General features: G+C 42.3%; 1 protein-coding gene across 3 annotated transcripts in view; it reads left to right on the plus strand.

The window, feature by feature from the left end:
* Positions 1 to 832: 832 nt before the first annotated feature.
* Positions 833 to 17,841, plus strand: part of zswim5 (zinc finger, SWIM-type containing 5) — a 64,029-nt gene continuing 47,020 nt past the window's right edge. For all 3 annotated transcript variants that reach the window (XM_053329772.1, XM_053329770.1, XM_053329771.1), the window contains exon 1: positions 833 to 1,361. In XM_053329772.1, the coding sequence (XP_053185747.1) occupies positions 833 to 1,361 (529 nt within the window). The remainder of the gene's footprint in view (positions 1,362 to 17,841) is intronic.

Genomic DNA, 17,841 nt, shown 5'->3' on the forward strand with positions numbered 1-17,841 from the left:
TAAACTCCTACATCTACTATAACCATGAGTAAACTAGCAAAGTGTGAGTGCTGCTGCTCTTGTTAACACTACGCTGTATACAACAGATATTATATCATATTTTAATATCATCTTCAAATGTATTTTATTCAATTAACAGGTAAATTAATTCTGAAATAAAAAATAGTGTGATAGTCAGTGTGAATGAGGTTGTTTATTCACATCTAGTTCAACAAACTTATACATCAGATATTTAGAAGTGTGATCAAAGTGTATTGGTGAAATAAAAAAATACTGAGAATATACCAAAGTAGGTATTTGAATTAACACTCATATTTATAATGCACAAGTAATATGAATGTGAGGTATAAAAACATATGAATTACAGAATTATGCATGCAGTGCAGAACCGACTTATTACAAAGTCACTTTCAAGTGAGATTTCAGATTTCAGACATCTTCTTCTGGTAGACTTGTTAATGCAATTTCTTCAAACAGCAAACAAACAACATTCATCCTTTCCTCACATGAAGCAAACAAACAGATAATTGTGAACGAGGCTTCTTGCTTCTGGATATTTGGCCTCAGTTTTCCAGTCTTATGTCAGTCACACTCTTACTAGTAGCCATCAGCAGTTTACACGATTGCAAATAACCGATTTAATTTTGAAATCTGTGATCGGAAGTCTAGCCTGAGATCCTGTCTGCTTTGACACTGGCTTCTCAATGTGTGTGTGTGTGTGTGTATTTGTGTGTGTGTAAGTGTGTGTGTGTGTGTGTGTGTGTGTAGTCGGCTTCCTGCTGCTGCTCGGTGTCCGCACACCGTCCGTGTAGTCAGTGTTGATCGGCTCGCCATGGCGGAAGGACGCAGAGAACAGCCGCATCCTCTCCTCTCCTTACCACCGGCCAGCAAGCGACCCTGCCTGCGCCCTGCTCCCCGTGGTCCCGGCCCGGGGCCCGGCCACGGCAGTGGGTTGCCCAGCTCCCGGTATCGTTCCCCGGAGTCCCTTCTGGACTGCGCCGCTAAGGCAGTAGCGGAAAAGTGGGCCTTCGAGAGAGTGGAGGAGCGCTTCGAGCGGATCCCGGAGCCTGTCCAACGCCGCATCGTCTACTGGTCTTTTCCCCGCAACGAAAAGGAGATATGCATGTACTCTTCGTTTCAGTGCCGAGTGGCCGGCGAGGAGGGTCCGTCGGCGGCTACCGGCGGGGCTGGAGGTACGGGGTCCGGAGCTACAACCACCGGTGGTGGCGGAGGATCTACCGCCGGTACGGCTGCTGCTACCGCGGGGGCAGCCGGAGCGGTGGGAACGGGAGACGGACTGCCTTTCCGCCGCGGTATCAGGCTGCTGGAGACCGGCTGTGTGGAAAACGTTTTACAAGTCGGTAAGTGGAATAAAAGAGAAAAAACACTATCAAAGCAGTTTGTACTTGAACCAGGTGGACTGTTTGAGAGTGTCGCTGCTGCTGCTGGAGCTTCACTCAGATGATTGATGGAAGTTTTCTCTGCTATCGTGGAAAGTATGCAAAGCATCTGTCTTCGGTTTATTTATGACAACACTCGGGTGTCTGCTTGTGTGTGCGTGTTTTTTTGTAGTTGTGTGAGCTCAGAAGGAAACATTTGTCACATTTTTTTTAGCTTCCACTAGCCTTGCCCTGGTAAAGGGGAAGCAAAGAGAAGGTCGCTCTCTATTAGTAGAGCGGCTGCTGTTTAAAAATTAAAGGGCTATTCTGTTCTGGGTAGCTCTACCGCTGGGTACTGCGTCTTTGCACAGTTTTTTTCCTCTTATTGAAGCCTTAACTCATTGTCTACGGGGTTGTAAAACACAGGAAGCCGCGTTTGAGCGACTATCAGCACTTTTCTCCCTCTCCGGAGCTCTTCGTCGACGGCCGGAGCTGGCTGTAGCCGTAGCCCGGAGAGAGGCAGGGGGAGGCGGGGAGGAGGAGGGCTGACAGACGCGGGTACAATAGGAGCCAGCGTTACAAGCGCAGGGGCTTTATTTTTGTTTGTGCGAATTCCCCCGTTGCAAAAGTCGTTTTTTTCCGAACTCGCCATCGGTTGGGGGTGGCTTAGGCAAAGAACAAAGGCGGTTATTGGGTCTCTTATTATGATTAATCCAACGTTAATCCGGAAAAAAATCCCCCACAGCTTTTTGTTTATTTGCTGCTGCTGGTCGGACCGGACAAAGAGCGCAGTCGCCACCAACGTGGAAAATACATGTTGGTAGTGTGCGTTTGTGTTGTGTGTTGTGTTTTTCTACTATTAAAGTGAGTCGCATACAACATTTAAATCGCCTTTTATGTGTGCGTTTTGCCCGCAGCCTCTCAGTCGCTTGCAAACACAAAAGGCTTCCAGTTTGAAATGATCGATAAGCGTCTCGCGTTTCCAGCGCTGCAGAGAGGCTGTTTCCAAACAAAGGGCCATTCCGCAAAAGCTCCATCTCCACTCACATTCTCATTAGCTTCATACCCCCGGCTCCGCACGGCCGCAAATTGAGCTCAGACATCAGGGAAATTGATGAGATGAAACCGATGGATAGTCCCCCAAAAAAAGAAAAAGAAAAAGCCTTTTATGGTGACTGGGGGGATTTTTCTCAGGCCATATGGTGTAAGAGCCACTGGAGCTTGTCTGGGGTTTCATGTTGCTCCAAGGTATCTAGGGGGGTTGGGGGGGTTGCAAACTGTGGCTAGTGCATTTCTGTGAGGCTGCTGTATCTAATTGCATCTTATAAATGCCCATCGATTCCACCCCCATAACTAAATGAAATGTGAGACGCATGATTACGAAAGTGAGATTTGTTGCAGTCTGGGCTTGATAAGTTTGCGTCTGTCTCAGAGAGTTGATGTATTAAAGCTGAAGTCAGAATAAGTCTTTGATTGTAGTTTTGTTGAAGGTTGTTAAAGGCCTTAAATTATGCATCATATTCAAGGATTGTTTGTAAAACTTAATTTGAGGGAGTGATGACCTACTTTTAACACTTCCTGTCATTACAAACACATCAACTTGGTACTTTTGTATAAACGGATATTAAAAAAAAAAGAAGATTTTGTAACAGGTCTGCCACGTAACAGAGGCGTATAGATGAATAATACGTGATTAAACAAGCTGCATCCCGTCAGGTATAAACTAGTTGGAAATATAAACGGTCAAAGCCTGCAAGCAAACACTTCCAGTCTTACCTGCCTCACCAGCGAATCATTTCCATTTCCCCTCCACCCCTCTCTTCAAGGTCAGTCACAGCAGACAGGCACATGGTTTTGTCTTTCTGTCAACAAAACACAAGACAGGCTTAAATAGCTGTGTGACAATCAAGATAAGATTTGGCTTGTTCTTCAGTTTGCGGGCTCTGGGAACCGGTTGCTGTGGAAGGTTTACCGACTGACTTAACAGAACAATTGTTCAGTTGGGAGTTTTTTTTTCACGGTTGGATTTAGAGCGACTACACTCACGCACAATGCATTCATTATGGATCTTGTTACACACCTGTAAATGATAGTCTTAGGATTGCTTTCACCTGACTTGACATAATATAATCAGCCCTTTAAAGTAGTGGCAGTGCTTGTTTGTAAGGCGGCGAGATGGACATGCCTCATGTACTTTGTAATAGGAATTTGCAGGGGAGCGATTAGTAAGGAGACGAGGCTGCGTGCTGACACATGAGCGGTTTGAAATATGGTCTTTATCTCAGGGTATGGCACTGTGGAAAAGTGCTGTTAAACGTGATATAAATTGTTATAGTCAGGGCTGGAAGCTACATTTATACACCAGAACAAACTTCCCTTTTTTCGGTGTAAATATACCTTTTTTATTGCTTTGTAGCCCAGATAGCCCTCATCCATCTGCTTCAGTGTAAAGTTGAGGTGAGTGCTGTTGTAGTTTCAGCCAGCTCTTAACCATGACTGTGACTTTTAGGGAAATAACACATTTCTATCTTTAAGGTTAACCAGTTGGACAAATCAGGCACTTAAATTACACAACCGTGATATAAAAAAGAACACAGAAAACACTAAAGTGATGAATTCACAAGCCAGGATATCATGAGATTACTTTTTTTGTGTGTTTTTCCTCACAGCTATCACAAGCACAGCAGGAGCTCCTGTTTCTATAAACTCATGCTCATCTTTAGACTCATATCAGTCCTGGTTTCTCTGAATTGTTGTGCCTAGAGCGAGCGAGATCAGGAATTGCGTCTGGTTTTTTTGTTTTGTTCCTCTCAGGTAATTACTAATGGGATCTGGTGTTAGGGAAGGGAGATTTGTGATCTACTTTGCTACTCTGCGGGATTTCACAAATTCAGTGTCCGGGTCACAGAAAGTTTAAGGCCAGACTAGGAGAGGAGGATGAGGATGAGGAGGAGGAGGACAACCGTTGCCGTCTGTTGCAACAACGAAAAAAACATGAATGTGACCAACCCAAGGGTCTCGCCTACCATAAAAGTGGTTGGATAAATGCGTCATTTGAGTTTTTTCTAATGAGTAAAAAGGTTGAGGAAGTTGCATCAGCGCTGATACTTTAAATACAGAATCATCTTCTATGCAGGGAATATTTGAATTTTAGACAGTGGTCTATGGTCGGGGTCCAAGCAGTCAGAGCGAAAATTGCAACATTTAACATTAGTTTTCAATTTGACCAACCTGAACACCATTTGAAACATATGATATCTAGTAACATCACACCTTGGCACCAGACTGGATTCGAACCAGTGACCGTCCGGTTACAGGACCTGTTTTTAGACCACTAGACGATCAGGACAACACAAGTCAACACTAAACATTAACTTCGTTGTGCATACGATAAGTGATGTACTGCACTGAAGTCAATGAGAGTGAATAACTTAATGATCTGTAACATTTAACCATGATTAGATATTTTGCTGTTGATCAATTTTGTAAAATGGTGGGTTATTTTAGCAGCCTCCGATGGCTTTAACTCCCAGGGTACAGCAGGGGACCTAACCAGCTACGGGTAGTTTTCTGACACCCTCTTGAACCCTGGCCACTGACTCCTGAGTTGTACATACAGTACAAATTACATCACTACAGACTCAAAGTCATTTTTGTACTGAACGCCAAATTGATAATGCAGAAGTGTTTTTTTAATGAGTCAACTGGTTTGTCCCATATATGCCCCCCCCCCCCCCCAACCCGCCCTCTCCCCTTGTCCATTACAAGTAAAGGCCTTTGTCTGTCCGCCACCCTTAACGGTAACACTGACGGATTGGAAGGACGTGAGCTCATCAGCAACTCATCAGCCCATGTGTTCATAATAATCTACTTCTAGCTCCAAGTCATAATTAGAATAATCAAAGCTAAGCGTGCTTGTATTTGTAACCCCCTCCCCTCCCCATAAACACACCACACACACACACACACACACACAAGCAAACCAAAAGCCCCCTTATAAAGTCCTCAGAGAGCGGGAGGAAGGGATATAAGTGGAGGGAGGGAAGAGGGGGTGTTATTTAGTTTTGAGTCAAGCTTTGGGATTATTGGGTCATGCTTTGTTACCCAGCTGTAGAAAACCCCTTGTTCACAGAAAGGGGGGTGGTGGAGAGGGTGGTGGGGGGGTGCATACACATGTATGTGTGTGTGTGCGAGCGCGTGCGTTCCGTGCACGCCCCTGTCTCCGCGACGTTACATAAAGCTGTAATGGGTCCCCGACGCCTTTTGAAGCACTGGTGACTCTGACAAAGCGAGGCAGCAGAGTTGAACAGGATTAAACAGTGTGGGACAGCCAGTCAGCGGGCTGAAAACACTGTGGGGCGTCTTCACTCCAAACGTTTGAGGCCCCCAAGATGTCTAAAAGATCCTAAAACAGGTCCTTTTAGTAAGAGCTAGGTATCGGAGGCGGGCGCTTTTTTTGATGGCAACGTTTTGAAACGTGACGAAAATGGAAATATCAAACACCTGGTCAGTTTCGTATTCATTCTATGATCAGACACTAACAGATTTGAATCAAAAATTTGCCAATGTTAGACATTTTTATAGCCAAACTCAGTTAAAGTTTAAAAAAGTATAATAATATAATGTCCAGTCCCCCTTTTAATGACCATATAGTGACGGTTCATGTTCAGTGTGTAACTTCAATACAGATTAACATGTTTTGTGTCAATGCTGAACAGGATTTCCCTTGTAAATGACCAGGAAACCAAGCAGAGACCAAACAAACCATTACATCATTGCACATTTTCTATTTAGGGCTGCAACTACTGATTACCGTTGATTACTTATTAATCAGTTTATTGTTGTTTCCATTCATAGATCAAACTTTTAGTCAGTAAAACAAGGGGGTTACAAGTTTCCAGAGGTGGCGGTGAAGCCTTTTTAAATGACTAATTTTGTCCAACCATAACCTGTAAGCTATTTGATTGTTTATTTTGATTCCCCGTTACGTAAAACCGTTATAGGTTGGCGTTTCTGAGGAGTTCCTACTTGTTTAGTTCATTGCTGTGTATTTACTCCGTTCCAGTTCATTTATAGTTGTCAGTTTTGACTCAGAGAATGTTTGTATGAGTGTGTGTGGAGGGAGGTGTTTTGCCAGTACTTTCTCAGATGTAATTTCCTGGCAGTGTGGCCGTGGGGGTTCCTCGTTGTGGAAAAGCTCACGAGCCTCTGGTGTAAATCTTCGGTTGCTCAAGAGCGTTGCGATAAAAGACAGAAGAAGGCGGTGAGCTCATCCTCGCCTTGCTTCATCTCCCGTCTTTCTTTCTTTCTTTCTTCCTCGCCTGGCTCTCAGGAGCGGGTCGCACTGACGCAGATCTGTATTTCGTCTTCACTTCTCCATCCCGTCCTTACCTTTTCGTCCCCTTTGTGTTTTCTTATCTAATATCTTTATCTCCTTTTCACTCAGCTTAGACGCAAGTCCTACATCTGCTTTCTATCTTTCATGCTCTTTTAAGTTCTCCACTCACACACTCCCTCCCTCCCTCTCTCTCTCTCTCTCTCTCTCCGTTTCTGTAACTTGCATCATTAAAAGATGACTTGCTCTTTAATCATATTCTGTCTGTAGGCTCTCGTATGGTAAAGGGCTGTTAGTCGGCCAAAGCGAGATCTTAAAAGTTTTTTATTTCTACCTCCCTCCTTCCCTTCTGCCTCCTCCAGGGTTGGTGTGAGAGGCTGCTGCCGGTTGAGGAAGTGTTAGTGGTTTTGACAGTCGGAGTTGGTGGTGGTTTGGAGGGAGTGGGGGGGAGGGGGCTGGCGAAGCTGGAAAGAGTCAGTCACGATGGTGTTGAGTGACAAAGAGGTCAGACAGTAGACGGCGACGCTTTGGGCACACGCGCCTCTCTGCTGCTGCTGCTGTTTCCACTCTAACGGGATGTTGTCTCATGTACTTCTGGGTAAACCATGAGTAATTTTACAGAGTTCAGACCCCTGTGTGAGGTAGATGATGGTGTGTGTGTGTGTGTGTGTGTGTGTGTGTGTGTGTGTGTGTGTGTGTGTGTGTGTGTGTACAGAGGAGAGATGATGTGTATGTGAGGGTTTAATTGTTGGCCCTCAGAAACGGAAAAGTATCCTCTGGGTCACAGTTTTTCTCTGTTTTTTTATTCATGATGATGTACTATGTAAGTATGTATGTAACATGTAAACAATAACCTGTAATATGAAACGTATTGCTTGTAGTAACAGAATTTTTACCGGACAGCTTTTTTAGTGTCTTTCAGCTCTTTGTTTTGGTTGTGTGGCCTGCAGCTGTACTGTTTTGCTTCACTCTCACCACTCTCATCTTTCCCAGCAGCAGCCAGCAGGTGTTTGTACACTAGCTGCCAGGTCATGAATGCTAATGTTGCTCCAACATACCAACAAGCTTGATATGTGTTTCTCTTGCACTTTTTCAATGATACAACGGCTCCAGTGATGTGATTTAGAGATTTTTTTGGATGAACACTCATCTCTGTAATATTTTGAGTGTCAAGCTACTCATTCTGTCTAACAACAGAAATGTGGCTGAGCGGTTTGTAAGCCGTTAGGAAGGTGCCGCTTATTCGCAAACTGCACTTCAGAAAGCGGAAAACGGAACCGAAACAGACCAAACATCACTGTGGTTCATCAATATGACTATTTTTCTACGTATCTAAAGGCCTCCGCGATGTCTGCAACCATCAGTGTGCGTACTCGCTCTCTACAGAATGCATGCTCTTGCTTTTCTTTTTCAAATTTGCTCCTTCGTTTTTCTTGTCTTTTAAAAATTCTTTGCAGTTGCTGGTGTGTTTTGAACCCTATCAATCAATGGTGTAAATGGCCACAGGCTGCCATGTTAGAAATTTGCTGAGGTTTGAGGGTGCACGCTCAAGATTGCAAACATAGCTGACCTAAAGTTCTCAGTATGCTTAAAGCAAACTAGTTTGTACAATGTGGTAACGCCAAAAAAAAGTGCTTATACCTGCACTGAATGACATGCAAGTAGAATAGAGAGGGGAAATACGTAATCAATCAATACTAATAGAAATGGCTGTCATGGAAACATACAGATTGTCAGAGTTCAGTCAGTTGTCTCACAAGCACTCCACTTGAAGCATACTGAGGGCGTAAAGGCCAGTGAATGCTTAAAAAAAGACCCAGTATGACGTGGCTGAAGGCCTCTTCAGGTGACAAGCATCACCTCTTCTACAAAGACGTCTCCATGAAGCAAATAAAAAAGCTTTCATGAACTCTATATAAATGTTTTCAGCACTGTGTGAAAAAATAGATAATTATAACTTGAAACCTTGGAAAATATGACTTAATTTAATGATGCTTGCTGTTAAACAGATTTCTACCCCTGTTTTGCTTCAGTATCTCCAGCATGGTTTCCATTGTGTGTGTGTGTGTGTGTGTGTGTGTGTGTGTGTGTGTGTATATGTGTGTGTTTTCCCCTGACATGCGCTCTGTTTACACCTGGCCTCAGGTGTCTCAGCCACATTTTTTTTTTGCTGTGATCTTCAGCTATGCCATTTCCACTCCGGACTTGTTTGCAGTAGCAAGCGAAAATGGCATACTTTGCCGTTGGTACTGTTTGCTCAGCTCCATCCCTCAACAACAGCTCCTTTTCTTTTCTTTTTTTTTTTTTTTTTTTTTTTACAGTTGTGTAACAGTTATAACCAGTGTGTGTGTGTGTGTGTATGTATGTATGAAGGTTGTGTATATCTGTACATGTGCTAAGATAAACCTAAGAGCAAACACATTTTTACTACTCCTATCCTGTTTTCATTCGTCTGTGTGTGTTTTCCTCCACCTTTAGTGCTTTTACCTTGGGTGGTGGGTGTGCAATTATCAGCCGAGATCAATGGCAGCCTTGTCCTTTTAGCTTTTGAAGCTGACAGCCTGCTGTATTCAGTTATTGCACTGTCCCCACACCTGTCTTTTATTGCCTTTGTGTGTGTTTACCATTGGAAGTTGTACACATTTGTCCCCCTGTGCTGTCTTGTGGACAGACACAGAGAGGCTGCACTTGAAAGAGAAGGCTGAGGCCGGCAGACTGGACTATTATGTCCTCGTTTGGTTGTAATTGCCTAACAAATGTCGGAGAAGACATGGACAAACGCAGAGGGGAAAGAAGTATTTGAAATGCAAAACAGACCCAAATCGAACTCCGTCTTATTGGTCAGGTTGCTTGTATAGTATGCTGGTAGAACTACTATACTACTTTTCCCTGTAATATAATCTCATTACTCATCCCACATGAGATACAGAGAGGCATTTCCATAAAAATAGAAGCAGAGCCCATGGCGTGGAGCACAGCAGGAGGGGAAATCCAGGATGACTTCAGCGGGGGAGGAAAGCAGTGACAGGTAGCATTGTTGTAAAAAAACAAAAAGGTAAATCTCTTGGGGGTAGACCTATTTGGAGAGGAAGTGAGTCTTTATATGGACATGTTCCAGTCTCAGCCTCCTCACTAGTCACATGTAAGGTTTAAGTCTGGAACTTGAAGAACTTCAGCCGTCAACCGTCTTGCCAATGGAGTCATTTTACCCCAGATTGAAACTTAAAACCTGCCTTCATTTTAACTGACCCACAACATTTTCCTTTCCTTCCTTCCTTTTTTTTCTTTTTTTAGAAGGAAAGAGTGAGAGGAAAATAAGCAGCATCACTCTCTTCATATTGATTACTTGATGGTTGGATAGAAGTCATTCGAGCAGAACTCTCGTTCGAGCCTCGAGTCCGGATCTGTGTGTGTCTTCTCTTTATCTTCAAGTATTACACCGAGGAACTAATAAAGCTTAAAGGGATAGTTCAGGGTTTTTTGTAGTGGACGTTAGTTCAGGCTGTAGATCGTGTGGGTGGAAGTGTCAGAGAGTGTCTGCCACTTGCCAGACTGAAAGAAACAGCAGCAAATGAGGCCGGTTAGCAGAAAAACCACAACACAACAATCCAAAAAGTCGACCAATATACATATTGTGTAATCCTTAAAGTGTTCTGTCATGTTGTCAATATACAAGAGTTTATTGATGGGCTAAACCTGAGAACATGGAACAATGTTTAATAAATAGGTCAACATTATAAGTACTTTTATTCGTTTTTTTGCAGAGTTAGACGAGAAGATAAACACCACACTCAAGGGTATATAAATGGAAAGCTATAGGTATCAGGTTATTATCTTAGCTTAGCATAACAATGGTAACAGGTAGCCTGGCTAATTGCTGCAACTGTAATATGACATGCTAATTAGTAGCATTTAAAGGTGCTGAAAGACAGGTCTATAAACTTTGGACACCGCCAAGCTAACTGCTTCCCTTTTCTTCCAGTCTTTATGCTAAGCTAAGCTCATTACCTGCTGGCTTTAGCTTCATATATCATTAGCTTTTAAAGTGTCTTGCTGCTCCTTTAACTCAAGTGTTTTGATGTCTTTCTATCTTACAGGCTTTTGTTGTGCGCTGAGAGAGCAGTCACAGAGAGTAAAGCGTAACATTGAAGGGAGATCAGGGATTCTCAGAGCCAATTAGATTTGACCTTTTTACACCGCACAGCATCATCAGCTGTGGTCACATCTCATTTTGATCAGTGCGGCAGAGCAAATACCCTGGAACCAGCTTTGGGGATCCTTTACTGTGAACACTGTTTTACACACATACTGTATCAAGACACAGCAGCACACACGAATACTGTACACAACATTCTGTACAGCAACCACTTAAGAGAGTCTTAAAGTAATGTGATTATCTTTTTTTTTTTAAAGTACCGCAACTCCCTTTCACTTCTAATGGAAATCCATCCTCTCTCTGCTCCCATAATGCACTGCTTTGTGTTAGACAGTCGTGATGCTTTCCATCTTTCCTTTGGGTGCTTTATTGTGTCACCCATCTCCTCTTGAGGTGGTAGATCATAGATATCAAGCACAGATAGTTTCTTCCACTCCTGTTTTGAACACACACACACACACACGGTTGTGTATTGCACTGAGTGGCTGTATCCTATGTGCTTTCCCAATCTCAGCAGCACTCAAAAGCCCCCTCACAACAACAGTGCTATTACTGCCAACCAGACAGGCGAGGGCCCATAGGAGGCTATTGTGTGTGAGGCATCCATTATAGCTGGATTAGACTATTTCCATACATTTGGTCGACTTTGATCTGCAGAAATGGGAGCCCACAACCATGGTACATGTCTTTTTTTTCTCTCTCACTGGGTGTGCAGCATGGTATTATCATGGCCTTCAGATGATAGCACTGTCATGTTCTTTCCACATGAAAACATTTTCCCGCCTGCTGTATTTAACAGTTAATATGTAATTCATCAGCACTGACCTCTTCAAAAGATTTGATCTGTTTCGTCTCTCGCTCTTTCTCTCTCTCTGGTCTTCTTGTGCTTTTCATCACTCTCTTTTTTTTTCTCTGGCTCTCCATCTCTCCCTCTGCCCAAATGTGTGGATAAGGTTTTAAAGGAACCACTTAGTGCTAAAACTACGAATAATTATATCACTTAGAGACCAAGTCCCCTATTATGGTGATTCAGACTGTCAGTGTGCATTAGCAAATGGGCCAGAGCCTCCTGTGTGGCTGAATTATTCTGAGTCGTTTGCTGTGTGAATCTGAAATGTGACCAGCCACACCACTTGTAACCCCCCCCCCCCCCCCCCCCCCCCCCCCAAAGGTCCTTCAGAAAATTTGAACCACTCCAGTTTTTCTTTGTCTTCTTTGTTCTTTATCACTGTGTCTCCATATGTTGATATACAGCAGCAATTGAGGTTACCTGAGGAAATACAGGTAATATTTAAATATTACTTCTAAAACTTTATTAGTCTAGGAAAAAGCATACATAGTCTTTACTGTATCAAAATGTGCCAACTCACCTCCATTCAACGATAATGCAGATCAGCATCCGATCAGCTCTGTCCATTTTGTTGAGTCATTGTGGACACACAATTCTTAGTCCACCCATATTCAAACTAATTCCTGCATAAGTATGAATATTTCTAACTTTTAGGCATCATTCCTGTTGATAATAACATTGTACTCATAAATTTAAAGCTGCATTGTCTGATATTTGTTTGGCGGATGAGCTATTAACGCAACATTGACATATTACGCGTTAGCAAACAGTTGCTTAGTCACGTTTAGCAGACACGGAGCAACTTTAGCATTAATCTGTTTCTGGCCACCTGATGAATGTAACTAATCTAAATATTCACTTTTATTTTACTCTGCTATAGTTTCCTGAGGGAAATATTTGGCTAATTAGCAGCTAAACGCTCCACTATGATCTCCAGCTACACAAAATGAAATGGTAGTAATTAGATGGTCATACAGGCTTTAAACAAACCCTCGGGTTAGCCACAGTGAACAGTAATATTATTCCCCAAATTGTTCAACACACTGGCTTGCTGGTTTAACATATTTTACCGTACTTGCTGTAGTCTGCGCCTGCAATAACTGCAGTACAACAATAGATTATTATTATTATAGACATTTTGAGTGTGTTTACGTTGTGTTTACTTGAAAATAACGTGATTCCCGTGTTTCTTTGTTCACAATTATATCATGTTTCGTGACTTTTCAGATGTACTTGTCGCAATGTTGCTCTTCTCATAGATATCCACTTTCAATATTATGTTTCAGTTAACTTAAAGGCCAGTGTAACCATAACTGGCAGATATAGTCTAAGTTATAAAAAATATATTGTTCTCTTATGAGAAACCAACACACCTAACAAAACACATAAAATTTAGTGGAACTCAGTTTTATTTGTGAACATGCGTCACTTTTATGTGGTTAAAAATTGATGAGTTTGGCTTTACTTTAAATGTTACAGACCGGTTTTTCAGTTTTGTTGCATCTATTCAGGCAAAACTGACTCACCTATCTTCCCTGGAAGAGATTGTCAGGTCATGCTGATCTATTGAAGGCCTCTTCCTCTTTAAACAAGCAAGTATGGATACGAAATGACTATCATGTATGGAGAGGAAGATTGCCACATCAGCACTTCTCTGTTGAATGCCGTCACCTCAGCTTACCTTTTTCTTGCCCCCTGTCTTTCCTGTACATTATTCAGCTATATTCTCCACTTTTCTTTTTTTTTGCCTCCCTTTTCCCTCCTCCTTCCTCTGTTTTCTCTTTCTCTCCCCTGCCTGCTAATATCAGCACTCTGTGTGGGTTTTTTTAGTGGATGGCCTGCTATGGCCCATTAGGCTGCAGTCTCACCGACAAATGAATGGTACGATGACTGCAGAGAGGAGGAGGAGGAGGAAGACAGGAGTGCGAGGATGAAAAAGGACCCAGGCAGAGATGGGCTGGGACGGGTGAGAAAAGAGATGAGGAGGAGGGAGAGGGGAAGGAGACAGGAGAGAGAGAGAGACAGAGAGAGAGAGAGAGAGCGAGAGGTGTGAAGGGAAGAGGAAGAAGGGAGAGGAGGCAGGAAGAGGAGAGCTGAAAGGCAAATGTAGAAGTACACAACCAACCTGTCACCTCTGGCTCTCCCATCCCCCTTCACACACAACACACACACACTCCGCAGTCACCAAAAAAGCCAAAGGGGAGGGAGGGACCTCATTAGGCTCTCAGCAGTCCATCACACACAGGGAGAGAGAGGGAGAGAGACTACAGAGCTCTATAGTGGGGGGATGGGAATGCCCTGAGAAAAAGAAGGGAGCAGAGGGAGGAATGAAATTGAATTGATAGGAGCAGTCAAGTGCAGCAACACACACACACACATACACACACCAATTCTCTCTATGCAACATGATTAATGTGGTCAACAGCCGTGAGGATCAGTCTGGTCGAGACCTCTCACCCTCTTACACGCATGCACACACACACATAAATGTCGCCCTCCTCCACTTCAAGCCTTTCCATGCCCCGTTCACACAGCCTCCTCCTCGCCCCCCCCCGACACAGCCTCCTCTTACCCTACCCTCGCACCCAAACAAAGATGGAGGAGACAGACACATTATATTAGACTGCTAAAAGCTCTTGGCATCTTTTCCATTTCATTCTCGAGCCCCATTATGTATGAAATTAGATCATCTACATGGACTCAGCATTTGTTGATTCCTCGATATTATAAAAAGGCTCTGATGCTCATTTCAGGAGGAACAAGTTTCTGTAATAGTCACCGAAACAAAAAAATACAGATTCATTAGTGAAGCAAACAGTGACATAAGATTTGAATGCATAATACATGACTTTTAATTAATCTGCAGGTTGTTTTATCGATGCTGTAAAATATCAGAAAATAGTGTAAAATTTACCAGAATGTAATCTAATGTAATGCAAGATTAAAAAGAAAAGAAAACCCTTCACAATAGTCAATTTACTCTCCTAGAAATCAAAGAAAATCAGCTCATCTTTATTTCGTGAAGCTGGAGTTTCATACTATATTCTGCCGTAGTTTACACATTTCGAAGGCTTGTTCATGATTCAATACATCAGATAAAAATGCACCTATGTCACCTCTCCTATTGAGAATGTCCTGCATACTTTTGCCTTTTCACCAAAGCCTACCAACCGTGAACGCCTCCATTGACAAGTGATTAAGCCGATTATGTGAAGTATTTGTAACAATGTACGTATTAATGGTCACTTGCTGGTTGACATGATTACGTAAAAGTTTCCAGACTGGTATGGAGCCTTTGGAAATATTACAGCATGGCCTTTTAACCTGCTCGCAATCAGCCTTAAATCAAGACTTCAATCCCTTCTTAAGCCATCTGTTGGGATTTTGTAGATTTCAAAAGAATCAGCCTTCCGTTGCTACAGTGAAGGGACATTTATCTGAGCCTATACAAGTACTGCACACACATTACTGTTAAAGGAAGGGAGCATGACTTGCACTTTACTGGCATCTGACCTATTTTGATATGTATTGTTATGAGGAATAATTATCAAGAGTAGAACAATACAGCCTTGTTGACGTGTGTGTGTTATCCAGCCAGTGGTCAGAGTGACTGTAAAAACATTCAAACAGTCATTTCTGCTCTTGAAACCTGAGTTTTTTTAATTATTTTTTTTTTAAGTTGAATTTTAGAATAGAAATTTGGAAAAGCAGGCTGACTGACCTGCACTGACACTGACAGCATACTCTGTCATCCTTGCAGCCAACCAGCAAACACGCTGTTAGACAGACAGAATCACAGCTGTAAATATGACATAATGAACAAATGGATCCCGCTAATGCAGCATTACCTTTTGTAAAGATGACCTCAAGACGTTTGAACCCAAACCACTTAAACTGTCAGTTGAGATAAGGCCGGTAAAGTGTCTGTTACTGAAAGCACATTACAGGTCACTAAATGTCCACTTTAAGGCTGTGAATGATTTCCTGCTCCTTTGCTACGTGTTCGTTCCTGTGTGTGTGTGTGTGTGTGTTCAGATGTTCATTTGTTCAACAAGTCCACAGTTCGGTTTGTATTACGGTTTTGGTTTTGGTTCAGTTTGTTTGGCATGTTACAGAGAAGAAAAGCATTTCTCGTTAGCAACTTCTTTTCAAAAGTAATGTGTTCTTCTATTTAGAGACTTGATATAATATATTAAAATCAACAAATATTCTTTCAAAAGCAAAATGTGACCTAGCCTGTTTAAAACAACATATTTACAGTATTAGCTCCATTCTTCATGTTTTTGCCTTATTAACAGAAATAACCCTTTAAATGTGAACATAAGTAAAATAATACTTGAATAAACTGTCACATTATCTATTCTAAAACACTTTACTACTTTAAAATAAACATAACATACTTTTTACTACTTTAAAATAAACACAACATACTTTTTACTGTTCAGCAAATGCTACCGTTAATGCGTCATCATGTTAGCTGTAATAACGTTAGCATACCTGACGTGTCTAGCAGTGCTAACAGTCAGTCTCTCTTTCACCCCCTCCCTGTTGTATCCAATGTTGATCCAAAATATTCTTACACAGCTGAATTTAAAAGACAAAAGTACACCCTCAAACGTTACATTTTATCCTCCACATACCATCTCTACACTGTATCGTTACCTCTTAGCTTCTCTTTCGTTTCTCTCTCTACACTTCCATCTACATGACCCCTCAATGTGTGTGTGTGTGTGTGTGTATCAGTGAATAAAGGGTTTCTAGTTGCCTTTCAACACATGATCATTTAGTGGGTGTGGGTGTGGGTGTCTCTGTTTTAAAATTCTTGACAAAAACTTAAAAGTAGGATTTATACTGGAGGTGGATATTAGTCTATTTAATGGTGCAAAGTTCAAGTTGTTTTTGCTTTTTTTTGCTTTCATTTTCTATCTTGACCTTGACAGAGAAAAGATGAATTTAAGAAAAAGATCCAGCCTCATATCTGAAATTCTCCTCCCTTCACCCCCCACTCCATTTTAACTCTCACTTCCTCTCTCTAAGGCACACACACACACACACACACACACACACACACACACACACACACACACCAAGCCTGATCTGTATATTCTTTCTTGTATTTTAAAGTCTAATTTTCACCTAGTTAAATTTTGCCTCAAAAAAGGGAGCATGTGGCACGCTAAGCACTTTTTCTGCCATGGCAGCAGAAAGGAAATCTTAGTGTGTGTGTGTGTGTGTGTACATACATACCGCGTGTGTGTAAATCAGCGTTCAAAGTGTTGTGAGTTATCAGTGGGATGAAACACCACTGCTGTAACAATGGGATTAAAGCGGTGCTTATGAAGGAAGCAATTAAATGGTATCTTATCTCATCTGCTTCTAACACCAAAAAAGCACTTTCATATTTTTCAATTTTTTTTTTTTTCCTCCCGTCCTCTTCCCCGGAGGCCATCTGCAGGTTCCCAGCAGACGCCGCTGATTGGTGAATGGTCGAACAGTCCTTTCATCTGATTGGTTTGGTGCACTTGTCTAAAGTAGGCTAAATGTGCCACGCAACTTTCTACTCTCTAATTTTGCGTGCTGGATAATTAGAAGATTTTCATAGAAGTAAATGGGCAAATTGTGCAGCACGTACTTCACTATCATGTAATAATAAGTCAACTTGCAGCTATTATAGTTGCTGGTGCTTGCTAGTTGTCCATTGAGATTTCCCAGCTTTAACTTTTTTGTAAAACGGACCAATTAATTTCAAATGTGAGGTGAGGTAACAAACGAGCTGATGTCAGAGGCTTTTAAAACTGCGTATATACATTAGTCATCGACAACAATAAACCGACAATAATGTCCACCTTCTTCATTCTCACCTTCTCCACCCCATGCCCCCCTCCTCTCCACCCTTTTCCAATGGAGGAAAAAAAACTGCAATATTCACAGCCATTACCTTTTTAATCATCTTTCATCTCTTCATTCTGAGTGCTTTGGAAAGAGACAGATGAGAGAAAAGCAAAGAGATGTAGCGGGTGGGGGAGGGTGGGGGGGGTTGATGGCTGTGTGATTGAAGAGGGTTTGTCAGGATAATTCTCTCTGATTGGAGTCTCTGTCTTCTCTCTTGGTGGTGGCAGGC

The sequence above is a fragment of the Scomber japonicus genome, chromosome 12 (assembly GCF_027409825.1).
Source record: "Scomber japonicus isolate fScoJap1 chromosome 12, fScoJap1.pri, whole genome shotgun sequence".
NCBI classification, from domain to species: Eukaryota; Metazoa; Chordata; class Actinopteri; order Scombriformes; family Scombridae; genus Scomber; species Scomber japonicus.